Source organism: Galeopterus variegatus, unplaced genomic scaffold (assembly GCF_000696425.1).
Source record: "Galeopterus variegatus unplaced genomic scaffold, G_variegatus-3.0.2 Scaffold25, whole genome shotgun sequence".
Lineage (NCBI taxonomy): Eukaryota > Metazoa > Chordata > Mammalia > Dermoptera > Cynocephalidae > Galeopterus > Galeopterus variegatus.
Window position 1 is genome coordinate 665,677 of NW_007726136.1, and position 12,334 is coordinate 678,010.

General features: G+C 36.0%; 1 protein-coding gene across 1 annotated transcript in view; it reads left to right on the forward strand.

Annotated features, from left to right (window-relative positions):
• ANKFY1 (ankyrin repeat and FYVE domain containing 1) overlaps positions 1-12,334 on the forward strand; it is a 78,145-nt gene that overhangs the window by 1,573 nt on the left and 64,238 nt on the right. The window contains exon 2 of the mRNA XM_008568732.1: positions 2,692-2,810. Within this exon, the coding sequence (XP_008566954.1) occupies positions 2,692-2,810 (119 nt within the window). The remainder of the gene's footprint in view (positions 1-2,691; positions 2,811-12,334) is intronic.

Below are 12,334 nucleotides of genomic sequence, written 5' to 3' on the forward strand. Positions count from 1 at the left end.
AACATTTAAAATAGATCAAAATCCAGAACTACCATCTACCATCTTTTTTTTTTTTTTTTTTTTTGAGACCAGCTGCACTGCGCTCAGCCAGTGAGCGCACCAGCCATCCCTATATAGGATCCGAACCTGCGGTGGGAGCGCTGCTGCGCTCCCATCGCCACACTCTCCCGAGTGCGCCACGGGCTCGGTCCCCATCTACCATCTTAATCATTTTTAAGAGAAAGAAAAATCTAATACCAAAAAGATAGATGCATATATTCTCAGTAAAGGGTATTTCCATAAATTGAATAGATGTAGCTTCTTGTAAAATGTCCTTTTCCCCCCTCCTTTTCCATGGACAAGTGAAAACTTTGTTTCCTGCTGGCCCAGGGAAGCCTGACATTTCTGTTACACATCTCTCCCACTCTCCGAGGCTTCACCATTAGAACTCCCATTATTTACTTTCTCAGTTACTTATCAGTTGATTGCATTAGGGAATGAGACTGGACAGTTTCCTCTTCTGGTCGCTTTTTACTTAGTCAATTATGGTACAGTTTTATGATTCCAGTGAGTCTCTCTTCAGCTTCTAGAACCTGCTCTTTGTCTAAAGAAGGGTGAGTACCTGTGTTGTCTATGATTGACTATCAGGTGGGGAATGGAGACTTCATAGGGGACAGCTCTTGAGATGGGGTAACTGAAATTGGGAAATCAATTTCTAAAGCAGATGTGTTTTACCAAGATAGGAAAAAAAATACCTTTATCCCTTCACAAGCATTTTGTTGAAGAATTTAAATAGTATTTTAACATGCATCTCAGTAACTATAGTGACTAATGTGTAGGTTTAAAATTTTTTAAGTTCAGAAATGTGGAAGAAACTAGTACATTTAAAAAAATTTTTACTTAAGTTCTGGAGAAGGCTTTTGTCCTATAAGGTAGTTTAAAATGATGGTTATGCGTAGTTCTTTACTATGTTCACTGTTTTTAGCAACCAAGCTTATAGTTTTTTCTTATTGTAGTGTTTGAGAAACTCTAGGAAGAAACTGTTTATGTCTTCTCTAGTAACAATATCCCAGTTTTCATATTTTAAAAGGAAATACTGTTTGACTGACTAAAATGAAGTTTAAAAAAAACCTACTAGGCCCTTAATTGTCTCTACATGGAGTTCTCATAGACTTGACTTGTGAGATTTTCCATTTTTGATTCATGTTTTTAAAAATTATTATTAGAAATTAATGAAATTCTTATCTATATTTCTCTATGGAATGTCATACTACAAAAGATAGAAAAAATTATGACCTGACATTCATGAATAATGGTAGGAATCTTCTAGAAACATTCATTTTTATAATTTTGTAGCTAAAAGTTAAACTTATGTTTGAAACAGTACAGACAGGGAAAATCTATTTGTTATTAGAATTTAATATATTTTATTAAATATATTTAGAGTTTAAAAATTATTTGTGCTTTGTAAAATAGCTTCCTGTTTTCTGTAAATTTTTAAAACTTTATAATAGGATGTGATTTGAGATAGAGTTTTATGTTCTGTTTTAAATAAAGTATTAATTCTGTTTCTTTATTGGTAAATAATGTTTTACTGTGTTAACAGTAACTTGTAACAACTTGAAATAAAAAATACTCTATTAATCTTGTGATCTAATATAATTAGTTACAGTTTGGTCTTTAATAGAACTAGAATTGTTGATATTCTTACATGATTATTAAGTGTGTTCTAGACAATACTTTTGTGGAGTAAAATGTGTCTGTATCAAGCATCATATAGAACCAGTCTTCTGTTTGGGTCTTCTTTTAAGTGAATGGGTTAATTCACGTAATAGTTCTTTTTCTTTTCTTTTTTTTTCGTGTAATAGTTTTTGTGTATGTAGTTTCTAAAAGGACTTTTAACCTAGTAAATAATTTTTAAAGGGAAGTATGAAAATTAAAACATATAAATACAAGCAAGATGATGATAATTAATGACTTTGGGTTACTGCCAGCATAGTTATATGGCACCAGCTCATGTCAGCCCAGTGGGTCATCTGGACAGTTTTGTTAACTGCCCAAATGCTTTCTTTCTTCCTTTAGCATTTGACATTTCAGAGTTAAACATATCTATCTATTTGGGAAGTTCTTTTCATATAATAGTATGTCATAAATATGGAAACATGTTCTGGAAAAAAAAAGATTTCTCCGCACCCCATTTCTTTATAAATGGTTAAGTAAAAATTGGCAAATATTAGATCTGAATGTTTCTGGTGACAACAGGAGTCCAGGTATGGGGTTTCATATTCTTGACTGCTTTGTCAAAGATAATCAATATGGAGCAAGTAGCACTATAATCTCAGAGCTGTGATCACAGTCTTTACGCTTTCCATCTTTCTCTCCTTAATGGTTTATCTTGATTTATTCTGCATAAAACTACTTTTTATATGACTATTAACCATCCTACTTAACTTGTAGGTTTACCAACATAAGAATCCTAATAGAGCATGTAAAGCAGAGCATCCCATATGAATTAAAGATAGAAGTTAAAAATAGAAAACATATAAACATGACCCATTAGAATTCAGTACAATGTGTAGAAATAATTTTGCTATGATTTTGTTTTCTTTTGCAGACGCATGTTGATCAGTACTCATGTATTTATCAGCTGTGAATCTTAGCTAGACCTAGTTATGATAACATTTTATGTCTGTGGATATTTTTCTTTATTAGTGATCTGAAGATAAAGGTGGGGGGCAGGCACATCAGTGCTCACAAGTTTGTCCTGGCAGCCCGCAGTGACAGCTGGAGTCTGGCCAACTTGTCTTCCACCAAGGAGCTGGACTTGTCAGGTGAGCCTCTGACCTATCAGGGACACAAAACTGTTAGCAAAAGAACTCTTGGCAGAAGGTTATTGTGTGTCATTTTGAAATATTTGTGGTTTAATGAAAGTAGAATACTTTACTTACCAATTGGTGAACATGAACTAGTTAAATATTTAGTGAATCAGGTTATACTTTGTGGATGCTTCTGTTTAATATCTGGCTAACGAATTGTAAATCTTTGAGTATCTACAATGTTCTTATAATTTATAAAATATAAGTGTCTTTCCATAAGCTCATTCATATAACAGGATAACTATGGAAGCATGTGCAGGAAAAAGTTTTTCCTCTACTTCAAGAAAAAGTTCTGTTGTCGAGTTGCTTAAAATTTAAAAATAGCTGCTGAAGTACTTTTTCTGGTTTATGAGAATTAAACTCAGAAGTAAAAGTTACTCTCTAGAATAATGATATTCTTCCTTTAACATCAGTGGATGACCATCATTCTTCAAAATTTTAATAGGTGTGGGTAGCTGTGTGAGGTGGTGGATATGTTAATTTGTTTCATCATAGTAACCATTTTACTGTATGTATGTATCTCATAACATGGTGTTATATACCTTAAATATACACAATAAAATTTATTTTTAAAAAATTTCAGTAAGTACGTTAGGCTATTTAATGTTGTTATTCGTTTTATGCCACGTTATATTGTGTAGGATTTGGATAAGTATGGTGGTAAGTGGACTTAAAAACATCATTTTTAGAAGTTAACTCTAAATTGCATTTTGGGGCTGGTTTAGTTGGTTAGAGCGCAGCCTTGTAACACCAAGGTCATGAGTTCAGATCCCTGTATCAGCCAGCAGGTCCCCCCCACCCTCCGTGCTGCTGCAATAACATTTTTATTTAATACTTGCCTAATTGCTGTTGGAGAATAAAAGGCAAAAGGCAGTTTTTTTTTTTTTTTTTTTTTTTGGGGGGGACAGCTGACCAGTACAGGAATCGAACTCTAGACCTTGGTGTTAATGGTACCATGCTCTAAACCAACTTAACTAACTGGCCAGCTGCCCCCTCCCCCTCTTTTTTTTTTGCTGTCCTGTACAGGGATTGAACCCTGGACCTTGGTGTTATCTATCAGCACCATAATCTAACCAACCAAGCTAACCAGCCAGCTAAAAAGGTTTTAATTAAATTTTGCTATTAATAGTCATGAGAATTATAACATATGGTGAGGAGAATATCCAGGCATTAAAATATGAGGTATTTGTAGAAATGATTGGCTATGTGAAAATTCTGCTGAATTATATCTTTGTTCAAAAGATTCACCAGTTCAGAAGATACTGTTTTGCATATGCGGTGCTAGGAACACTGAGATCATTATAACATGGTCCCTGCCATATGGAGCTTATACTCTGCTGGAGGGAAGAGGCTATTAGCAAATAATTTCAGGCCAGACTATGAATACAGTAACGTTAATTGCTTTATTTATAAGGTACAAAAGAAATTAAGTTGGACTGCTAAGAAAGGTATCAGAGGCAAGCACTGTTGCTAAGGATAAGTATGCATTTATCTTGTGGATTTAGGGGACCAGATGTCTAAGGTTCTCAACTGAGAGTGAACTCTGTTTCTGTATGATAATTTCTAGGGTTTAACTTGATGTCCATAATTCAGAGTTATTAACACAAATATGCATACATGCATACACATGTGCATATACATCCATGCCTATAACTAAGACATCTGCTTGGGAAACAATCTTTACTGGAAGAACACCAGTCCCTGTGATTGAAATCTCAGAGCATAAGTTTTCTTTTTTAAAAGTTTAATCTTTTGAAGCCATATATCTTTGACCTCATATATATCATGAGGTTTTTTTCACAAAATGTATGGTAGGATCTTAATTATGTGAACAGACAGTTTGCAAAGACTAGAATAGATAATAAAAATATGGAAAATATTCAACTTTGTTAGAAAAAAGTTAAGAATAAGCTACCATCTTTTGATATCTATATTATCAAAAATTGGTGATCCCAGTAGTTGTGAGGCTCATGAAGGTGGTACTCTTGCACATTGCTAGTTACATTATAAATGAGTATGGCAGTTTTAGAAAGCATTTAGGCAGTTGAGCTATGAAATATTCTTTTTTTAACTTCATTTTCTGACTTCTGGGATACTGTCATAGGCAATTCAGACAGCATTGATGTTTATCACAGTTTTATTTGTAATTGTGAAATATTGATTGCAACCAGAATGAGTAACAGTCGGAAAAATAAAATTTGACTGCTTTCCCGAATAAGCAAAATTATATAAGAATGCAGAAAATTGCATTAAGGAATGAAAAGCCTGATTTAAACATTGAATTTAAAATTTTGCTTTATATTGAAATTTTTTAGTATATCATAAAATTCAAGACCAGTTTTAACTCAGTGCTGTCTGGCCACAGGATGGCTTTGCTGTGAATTAGGAGGTTTTCTTGAGTTTGGGAAAGTGTAATGTTAATGCCTTTAAATGTCCCTGGACTCTCCAGTTGTAAATCATTAGCATGTTTTGATCCTACTATAAGGTTTGTTTTGAGGAATCATCTACTTGAAAGTGAATGGTTTTTGTTCCTTTGGTAGATCAGGCACCTACCAAGATAGCTGGTCTTGGCATTAGAACCTGTGGTATCTTTACTTTTCCTTATGAAATTTGTCTTTGAAGTGTGTCATGGTGGAGAGTCCATGGTAGTGGTGGCACATGTGGAGCTGTTCATGTTTAATTGTGTGTTTTGCTCAGCAGTCCTGCTCATTGCCTGGGTGTAGGGATGATTGCCTAAATCTGGAGTTGCAGCAGCTGAAACTGCCTGGGAAGCATGTGTGTTATCTGATACCTGGAAGCATTAACACTGCATGGCTGGCCAGCAGTTTGAAGGAGATTGGAAAAAGGCTCTTGTAAACAAGTGTATATAAATAGCATAAAAGCTATGTTTTAAAAGGTTGAGCTATTTCCACACTAAGAGATTTGATAAAGTCATTTTATGAATTTATTGGTGTTTTGCTTCTTCAAAATGATTTCCTTCATAAAACAAATGCTGAGTGGCAGGCATTTTTTAAAAAGCTATGGCTACAGTAGTGAACAACATTAAATTCTTGCTTGCATGGGATTTTTATTCTTAGGAAGATTGACTTTCTAAGCTCCACATTTTCTTTTGAAGTTCTTGTCTAATTGATATTTCTTAAAATTCAGAACAAACACAATTTGCTGTTAATTATTATAAGAATTTTAGCACATGTTGATGAAATACAACAGGCATTATATACCGAGTGTTTAAAAAGTATTTGTATATATGAAATTTTTATTAAATCATACCATGGTCAAAAAAGTGAAATGTTTTTTATCTGATGTGATATACTGACGAAGGCACAATCACTTCTGATTCTTGCCATAAATGTATAACCTCAGTCTAATCATGAGAAAACATCAGACAAACCCAAATTGAGGAACATTTTACAAAATAACTGGCTGGTGTTAATCAACCATGTTAAGGTCATGAAAGGCATGAGAGACTTAGGAACTATTACAGATTGGATGAAAATAAGACATGACAATTAAATGCAGTGTAGAATCCTCAACTAGATTCTGGACTATAAAAAGGATATTATTGGTAAAATAAGGTCTGCATTATTTTAATAGTTAATAGTATTGCATTAGTTAACAGTATTGTATATATTACCTAATTATCCAGTTTTGATCATGGTTTTGTGTTTATGTAAGACTTTAATATTGGGGGAAGATGGATAAACCATATATGGGAATACTCTAACTTTTCTCTAAGTCTGAATTTATTTTAAAATATAAAGATTAAAAAGGTACAAATTTGCTTTTTATTTCTTATTGAGTATCAGGATATAAATTTAAGTATGTGAGGTGATGGATGTGTTCATTAGTTTAATTTGACCATTTCATAATGTATACATATATCAGAACATCACATTGAATACTGTAAACATATAACATTTTTATTTGTCAACTATACCTTAGTAAAAAACAAAGAAAAAATATGTTTATGAAGATACTGATTATTCAACCAGGAAGAGAAAGAATATGACTATTAGTTTAATACATTATATCAAGTCCCGAGGCCCGGAGGAGAGCACTATATTTACTTCTTTGTGAAGAAAAGCAATTTGCTCCAGATAAAATGATTTGTTTATAGCCTCCCTATAGCACTTTACCAATAGCAGCTAACATTATGAGAGGTTCCAGCGCATTAGAATGTCTGTTTTAAAACTAGGGGTTTTTTGCATACTTTCTCAAGCCAGGATCTTATGGTTTCCTGGCATAAGAGCTTAGGGTGTGAGTAATTCAGCTTTCCTGGAATGTGTCCTGGGTCCTGTCAAGCCATTCCAAAGAGCAGAAAACATCCTCCTTCCCTTCTTTTCAGTCTGGTTAGGAAAGCTCTGCACTGAAGCACCACCTGGGGCGGTTTCACTGTGCAGTGGAAAGAGCATAGGTTCCCAAACTTGGCTAAGGTACTCCAAAGTGCTACAGTAAACTCGCGGGGGCTGTGTTCCTTTTGACGACATCTGTAGTAATTTTAAAATATGCTTACAGATTCTTTGATAATTCTTCCCTTCAAAGGTAGATTCCAATGCACCTCATCTTAAATATAGGCTGACTGACCTCTAATGAGTAGAATGTGGTAGAAGTGACAAGCTACTTCAGACATACGTTCTTAAAAGACGTTGTGGATTTCTTCTTGCTCAGTCTTTTGGATTGCTTACTTTGAGGGAAGTTAGCTGCATGTCATGAGGGCACTCAAAACAGCCTTATGGTCTCCTGCCAACAGCTGAGTCCCACCCCCAGAGATTCTCTTAGAGCTCCAAAAAATCTATTCCTATCCGTGGTTATATCCTGATGTTGCTTTTGTATTTTTCTCTCCAATCTTTGGTTATTCTACATTTATCTTTGGGTTGGTTTAGTCCACATTTGGTTTGAGTTGATTAATCATTCTTTTAATTTTTGTTTGCTTAGCCAATTCAGTAAATTTTAAAATGTCTGTGTTAATTCTTTCTTTGGAATTCCTTTGACTGTTTTCTTTTTGAGGTGAATGGTTAATATATCTTTTACCTCATTTTCTAATAAGTTTAAGACTGACTTTTTTCATAGTATGAATCTGGCTGCATCCCAGATACTTTGTAGGTACTGTTTTTGTTGTGATTAATTTCTAAATAGTCTATTGTAATAATAGCAGCACATTTTTATATGGTAGTTACTATGTGGTAGTAGTTTTTGAGTGCTTTACTCATTTATCTTTAGAACAACACTTTGAGGTAAGTAGTGTTGTTTATTCCCGTCTTAGAGATGAAGAAACTATGAGGGACAGCAAAATTAAATAACTTGCCTCAGGTTACATAGCTAGTAAGTGTCGGAGCTGGAGTTTGAACCCAGGCAGTTGGCTGCAAAATCTGTGCCATTAACCATAATGCTGTGCTGCTGCTTTCTTCCAGCTTTATTGAGGCATAATAGACCTAATGTGGACTATCCACATTAAAAGTACACAACTTGATTAGTTTTGACATATGAATACACTTGTGAAGCCATCACCACAATCAAGATAACACACATTTTCATCTACCTAAAAGTTCCTCATGTCTCCTTGTAATCCGTCCCTTTTTCCATCCACATTCCCAGGCCACCACTATTCTCTCAGTCATTATGGATTAGTTGGCATTTTCTAAGCTTTTATAAATATGGAATTGTAGGGCATTTAGTCACTTTTACCTGGCTTCTTTTACTTCTTTCAGCATAGAGATTTTGAGATTCATCCAGAATTTCAGTATGTTGTAGTGTGTTTCAATTATTCATTTCTTATTATTGCTGAATAGTATACTACTGTATCAAAATACCACAGTTTGTTTTTTCATTTACCTCTTGATGGACATCTTTGTTCTTTCCAGGTTTTGACTATTAGAGATAAAATCACTATGTTCAATTGTGTAAGGTCTTTTTTTTTTTTCCTTTTTGTCTTTTTTCGTGTCCGGCAACGGATCGCAACCCTCAGTGTTGCGCCCGTACCAGGCCGGGACCGGCAACGGGATCGCAACCCTCGGTGTTGCGCCCGCACCTCGCTCAGCCAGTGAGCGGGAACCGGTCTGTATGTGGGATCCGAACCCTCGGCGGGAGCGCCGCCACACTCCGAAGCGGCACACTGTAGCAGTGCGCCACCGGGCCGGCCGCAAATTGTGTAAGGTCTTTGAGTAGACATTTTTTTGTTTCTCTTGGCTAAATATCTAGGTGTGACTGTTTAATGTTAAGAAACTACCGAATTGTTTTCCAAATTAGATGTACCATTTTACAGTCCTACCAGCAGTGTGTATTAGAGTTCCAGCTGCTCCATGTCCTCACTTACACTTGGTATGGTCAGATTGTTTTGTTTTTGTTTATAATTTTAGCCATTCTAATGGATGTGGAATGCACTGTGGCTTTAATTTGCATTCCCCTGATATTGATAATCACTCTGAGTAATTGCTCTGAGCATTATTCATGTATTACTGATTATTTTTATATCTTCTTTTGTGCAGTGTTTGTTCATGTCTTTTGCCCTTTTAAAATTTTGTTTGCTTGTCTTGGTTTTTTTTTTTTTTTTTTGGTGGCTGACTGGTATAGGGATCCAAATCCCTGAACTTGGGGCTATAAGTTGTCGTTCTGACCATCTGAGTCAACTGGCCAGCTGTTTGTCTCTAACACTGAATTTTAAGAGTTCTGGGCCGGCCCGCTGGTGCACTCGGTAGAGTGCAGCGCTTGGGAGTGCGGTGGCGCTCCCACCAAGGGTTCGGATCCCATACAGAGACTGGTCCGCTCACTGGTTGAGCGCGGTGCAGGCGCGACACCGAAGGTTGCGATCCCGTTGCCGGTCGCAGTACGGGCGCGACACTGAGGGTTGCGATCCCGTTACCAGTCACGAAAAAAGACAAAAAAGGAAAAAAAAAAAAAAGAGTTCTGTGTATAGTCTGGATACAAGTTGTTTGTCTGAAAGTGAGCATCCTTACATTGTTCCTGATCTCAGGGAGAAGTGATAAGATCTTTTATCATTATGTATATGTTAGTTGTAGGTTTTCCATTGAAGCACTTTATCAATATGAGTATTCCTAGGTTTCTGAGACAAGTTATATGAATTGGTTTTGAATTTTGTCAAACACTTTCTTTTATATCTATTGAAATTATTATATAAATTTTCTCCTTTATGCTCTTAATATGATGAATTACATTGATTTTTCAAATGTTAAACTAACCTTTCATTCCTGGGATAAAACCTACTTGGTCATTATGTATTATCCTTTTTTATATATATTGTTGGATCCTATTTACTACTATTTTGTTAAGGATTTTTACGTCAGCAATCATGAGAGATATTGGTATGTAATTTTCTTTTTTTGTGATGTCTTATGTTTTTTTTTTTTTTTTTGTCTTTTGTCTTTTTTCCGTGTCCGGCAACGGATCGCAACCCTCAGTGTTGCCCCCGCACCGGACCGGGGACCGGCAACGGGACTGCAACCCTCGGTGTTGCTCCTGCGCCTCGCTCAGCCAGTGAGTGGGAACCGGTCTGTATGTGGGATCCGAACCCTCGGGCGGGAGCGCCGCTGCGCTTCCCAAGCGGTGCACTATCCAGTGTGCCACCGGGCCGGCCCTGTGATGTCTTATGTTTTGCTATTAGGATTATGCAGGCCTCATGAGTTTGGTGGCGATCCCTCATTTTCTGTTTTCTGAAAAAGTTTTGTAAGATTGGTATTATAGTTTCTTTCTTAAATGATGGATAAGATTCACTACTGAAATAATCTGAGTTTGGAGCTTGCTTTTGGGGAAGGGTTTTTTTTTTTTTTTCCCTTTTTGTCTTTTTTCGTGTCCGGCAACGGATCACAACCCTCAGTGTTGCGCCCGTACCGGACCGGGACCGGCAACGGGATCGCAACCCTCGGTGCTGCACCCGCACCTCGCTCAGCCAGTGAGCGGCAGTCTGTATGTGGGATCTGAACCCTCAGCGGGAGTGCCGCCGCGCTCCCAAGCGGTGCACTGTAGCAGTGCACCACCGGGCCGGCCCTGGGTAAGGTTTTTGAAAACAAATTAAATTTCTTTAATAAATATAGGGCTGTTCAAATTTTTTTCTTTTGTGTCTGTTTTGTCAAGTTGTATTTTTCAGAAATTTGTCTATTTCATCTAAGTTGTTGAATTTGTTGGTATAAAGTTGTAATTTTCTCTTTTTTTTTTTTTTTTTTCCTTTTTGTCTTTTTTACTGACCGGTAACGGGATCGCAACCCTCGGTGTTGTGCCCGCACCACGCTCAGCCAGTGAGCGGGAACCGGTCTCCACATGGGATCCGAACCCTCGGCGGGAGCGCCACTGCGCTCCCAAGCGGCGCACTCTCCAGTGTGCCACCGGGCCGGCCCTCTCTTTTTATTCTTTTAATGTCTGTAGCAGTAACTCATGTTTCATTCTTGATATTGGTGATTTATGTTTTCTCCCTTTTTTCCTGAACAGTCTAGTTGGAAGTTCATCAATGTTACTGATCTTTTCAAAGAATCAACTTTTGGTTTTGTTAATTTTCTCTATTGTCTGTTTTCTATTTTACTGATTTCTGCTTTTCCTTCTTACTTTGGGTTACTTTGCTTTTTTCCCCCCTAGTTTCTGGTTTGTTTTTTTCTTTTCCTTTTCTTTTTTACCCCTTTTTTCTTCCTCATTTTTTTAAAAATTGTTTTTACTTTCCCCATAATTTCTTAAAGTGGAACCTTAGATCATTTATTTTAGATCATCTTTTCTAAGATAAGCATTTAAAGCTCTAAGTTTTGAAGCACTTCTCTAGCTGCATCCTGTGAATTTTGATGTTTTATTTTTATTATCCTTTACTTCAGATTATTTTCTAATTTTCCTTGTGATTTCCTCTTTGATGCATGAACTGTTTAGAAGTATGCTGCTTAATTTCCTGATAGTTGGGATTTTACTAGATACTTTATTGTTACTGATTTCTAATTTGATCCTTTTGTCAGAGAATACACTTTATGTGATTTTGATCCCTTTAAATTTATTGAGACTTGTTTTATTTCTTAGCCTGTAGTCTGTCTTGGTGGATATAAATATACCACGTGCACTTGAAAAGAAAGTGTATTCTACAGTTGTTGGATGTAGTATTCTTTAGATATCAGTTAGATTAAGGTAGTTGATAGTACTATTCAGACCTTCCATGTGTTTTTTTTCTTTTATGTCTAGTTCTATTAATTCCCTAAAGGTGGGTGTTAACATCTGCTGTACTTGTGGAATTGTCAAGTTCTCCTTTAATTCTGTCAGTTTTTGCTTAATGTATTTTTAGGTTCTATTATTATGCACATAGTATGACTTCCTGATGAATTGTGGCTTTTATCTTTTTTTTTTTTTTTGTGGCTTTTATCATTTTAAAATGATAATTTTCATATCAGGTAATACTCTTTGTCTTGAAGTTTCATGGTATATCTTTTTTCGTCAGTTTACTTTCAACTTGTCTGTGACTTTAAAGTGTGTCCTTCAAGTGCAGCATATAGTAGGGT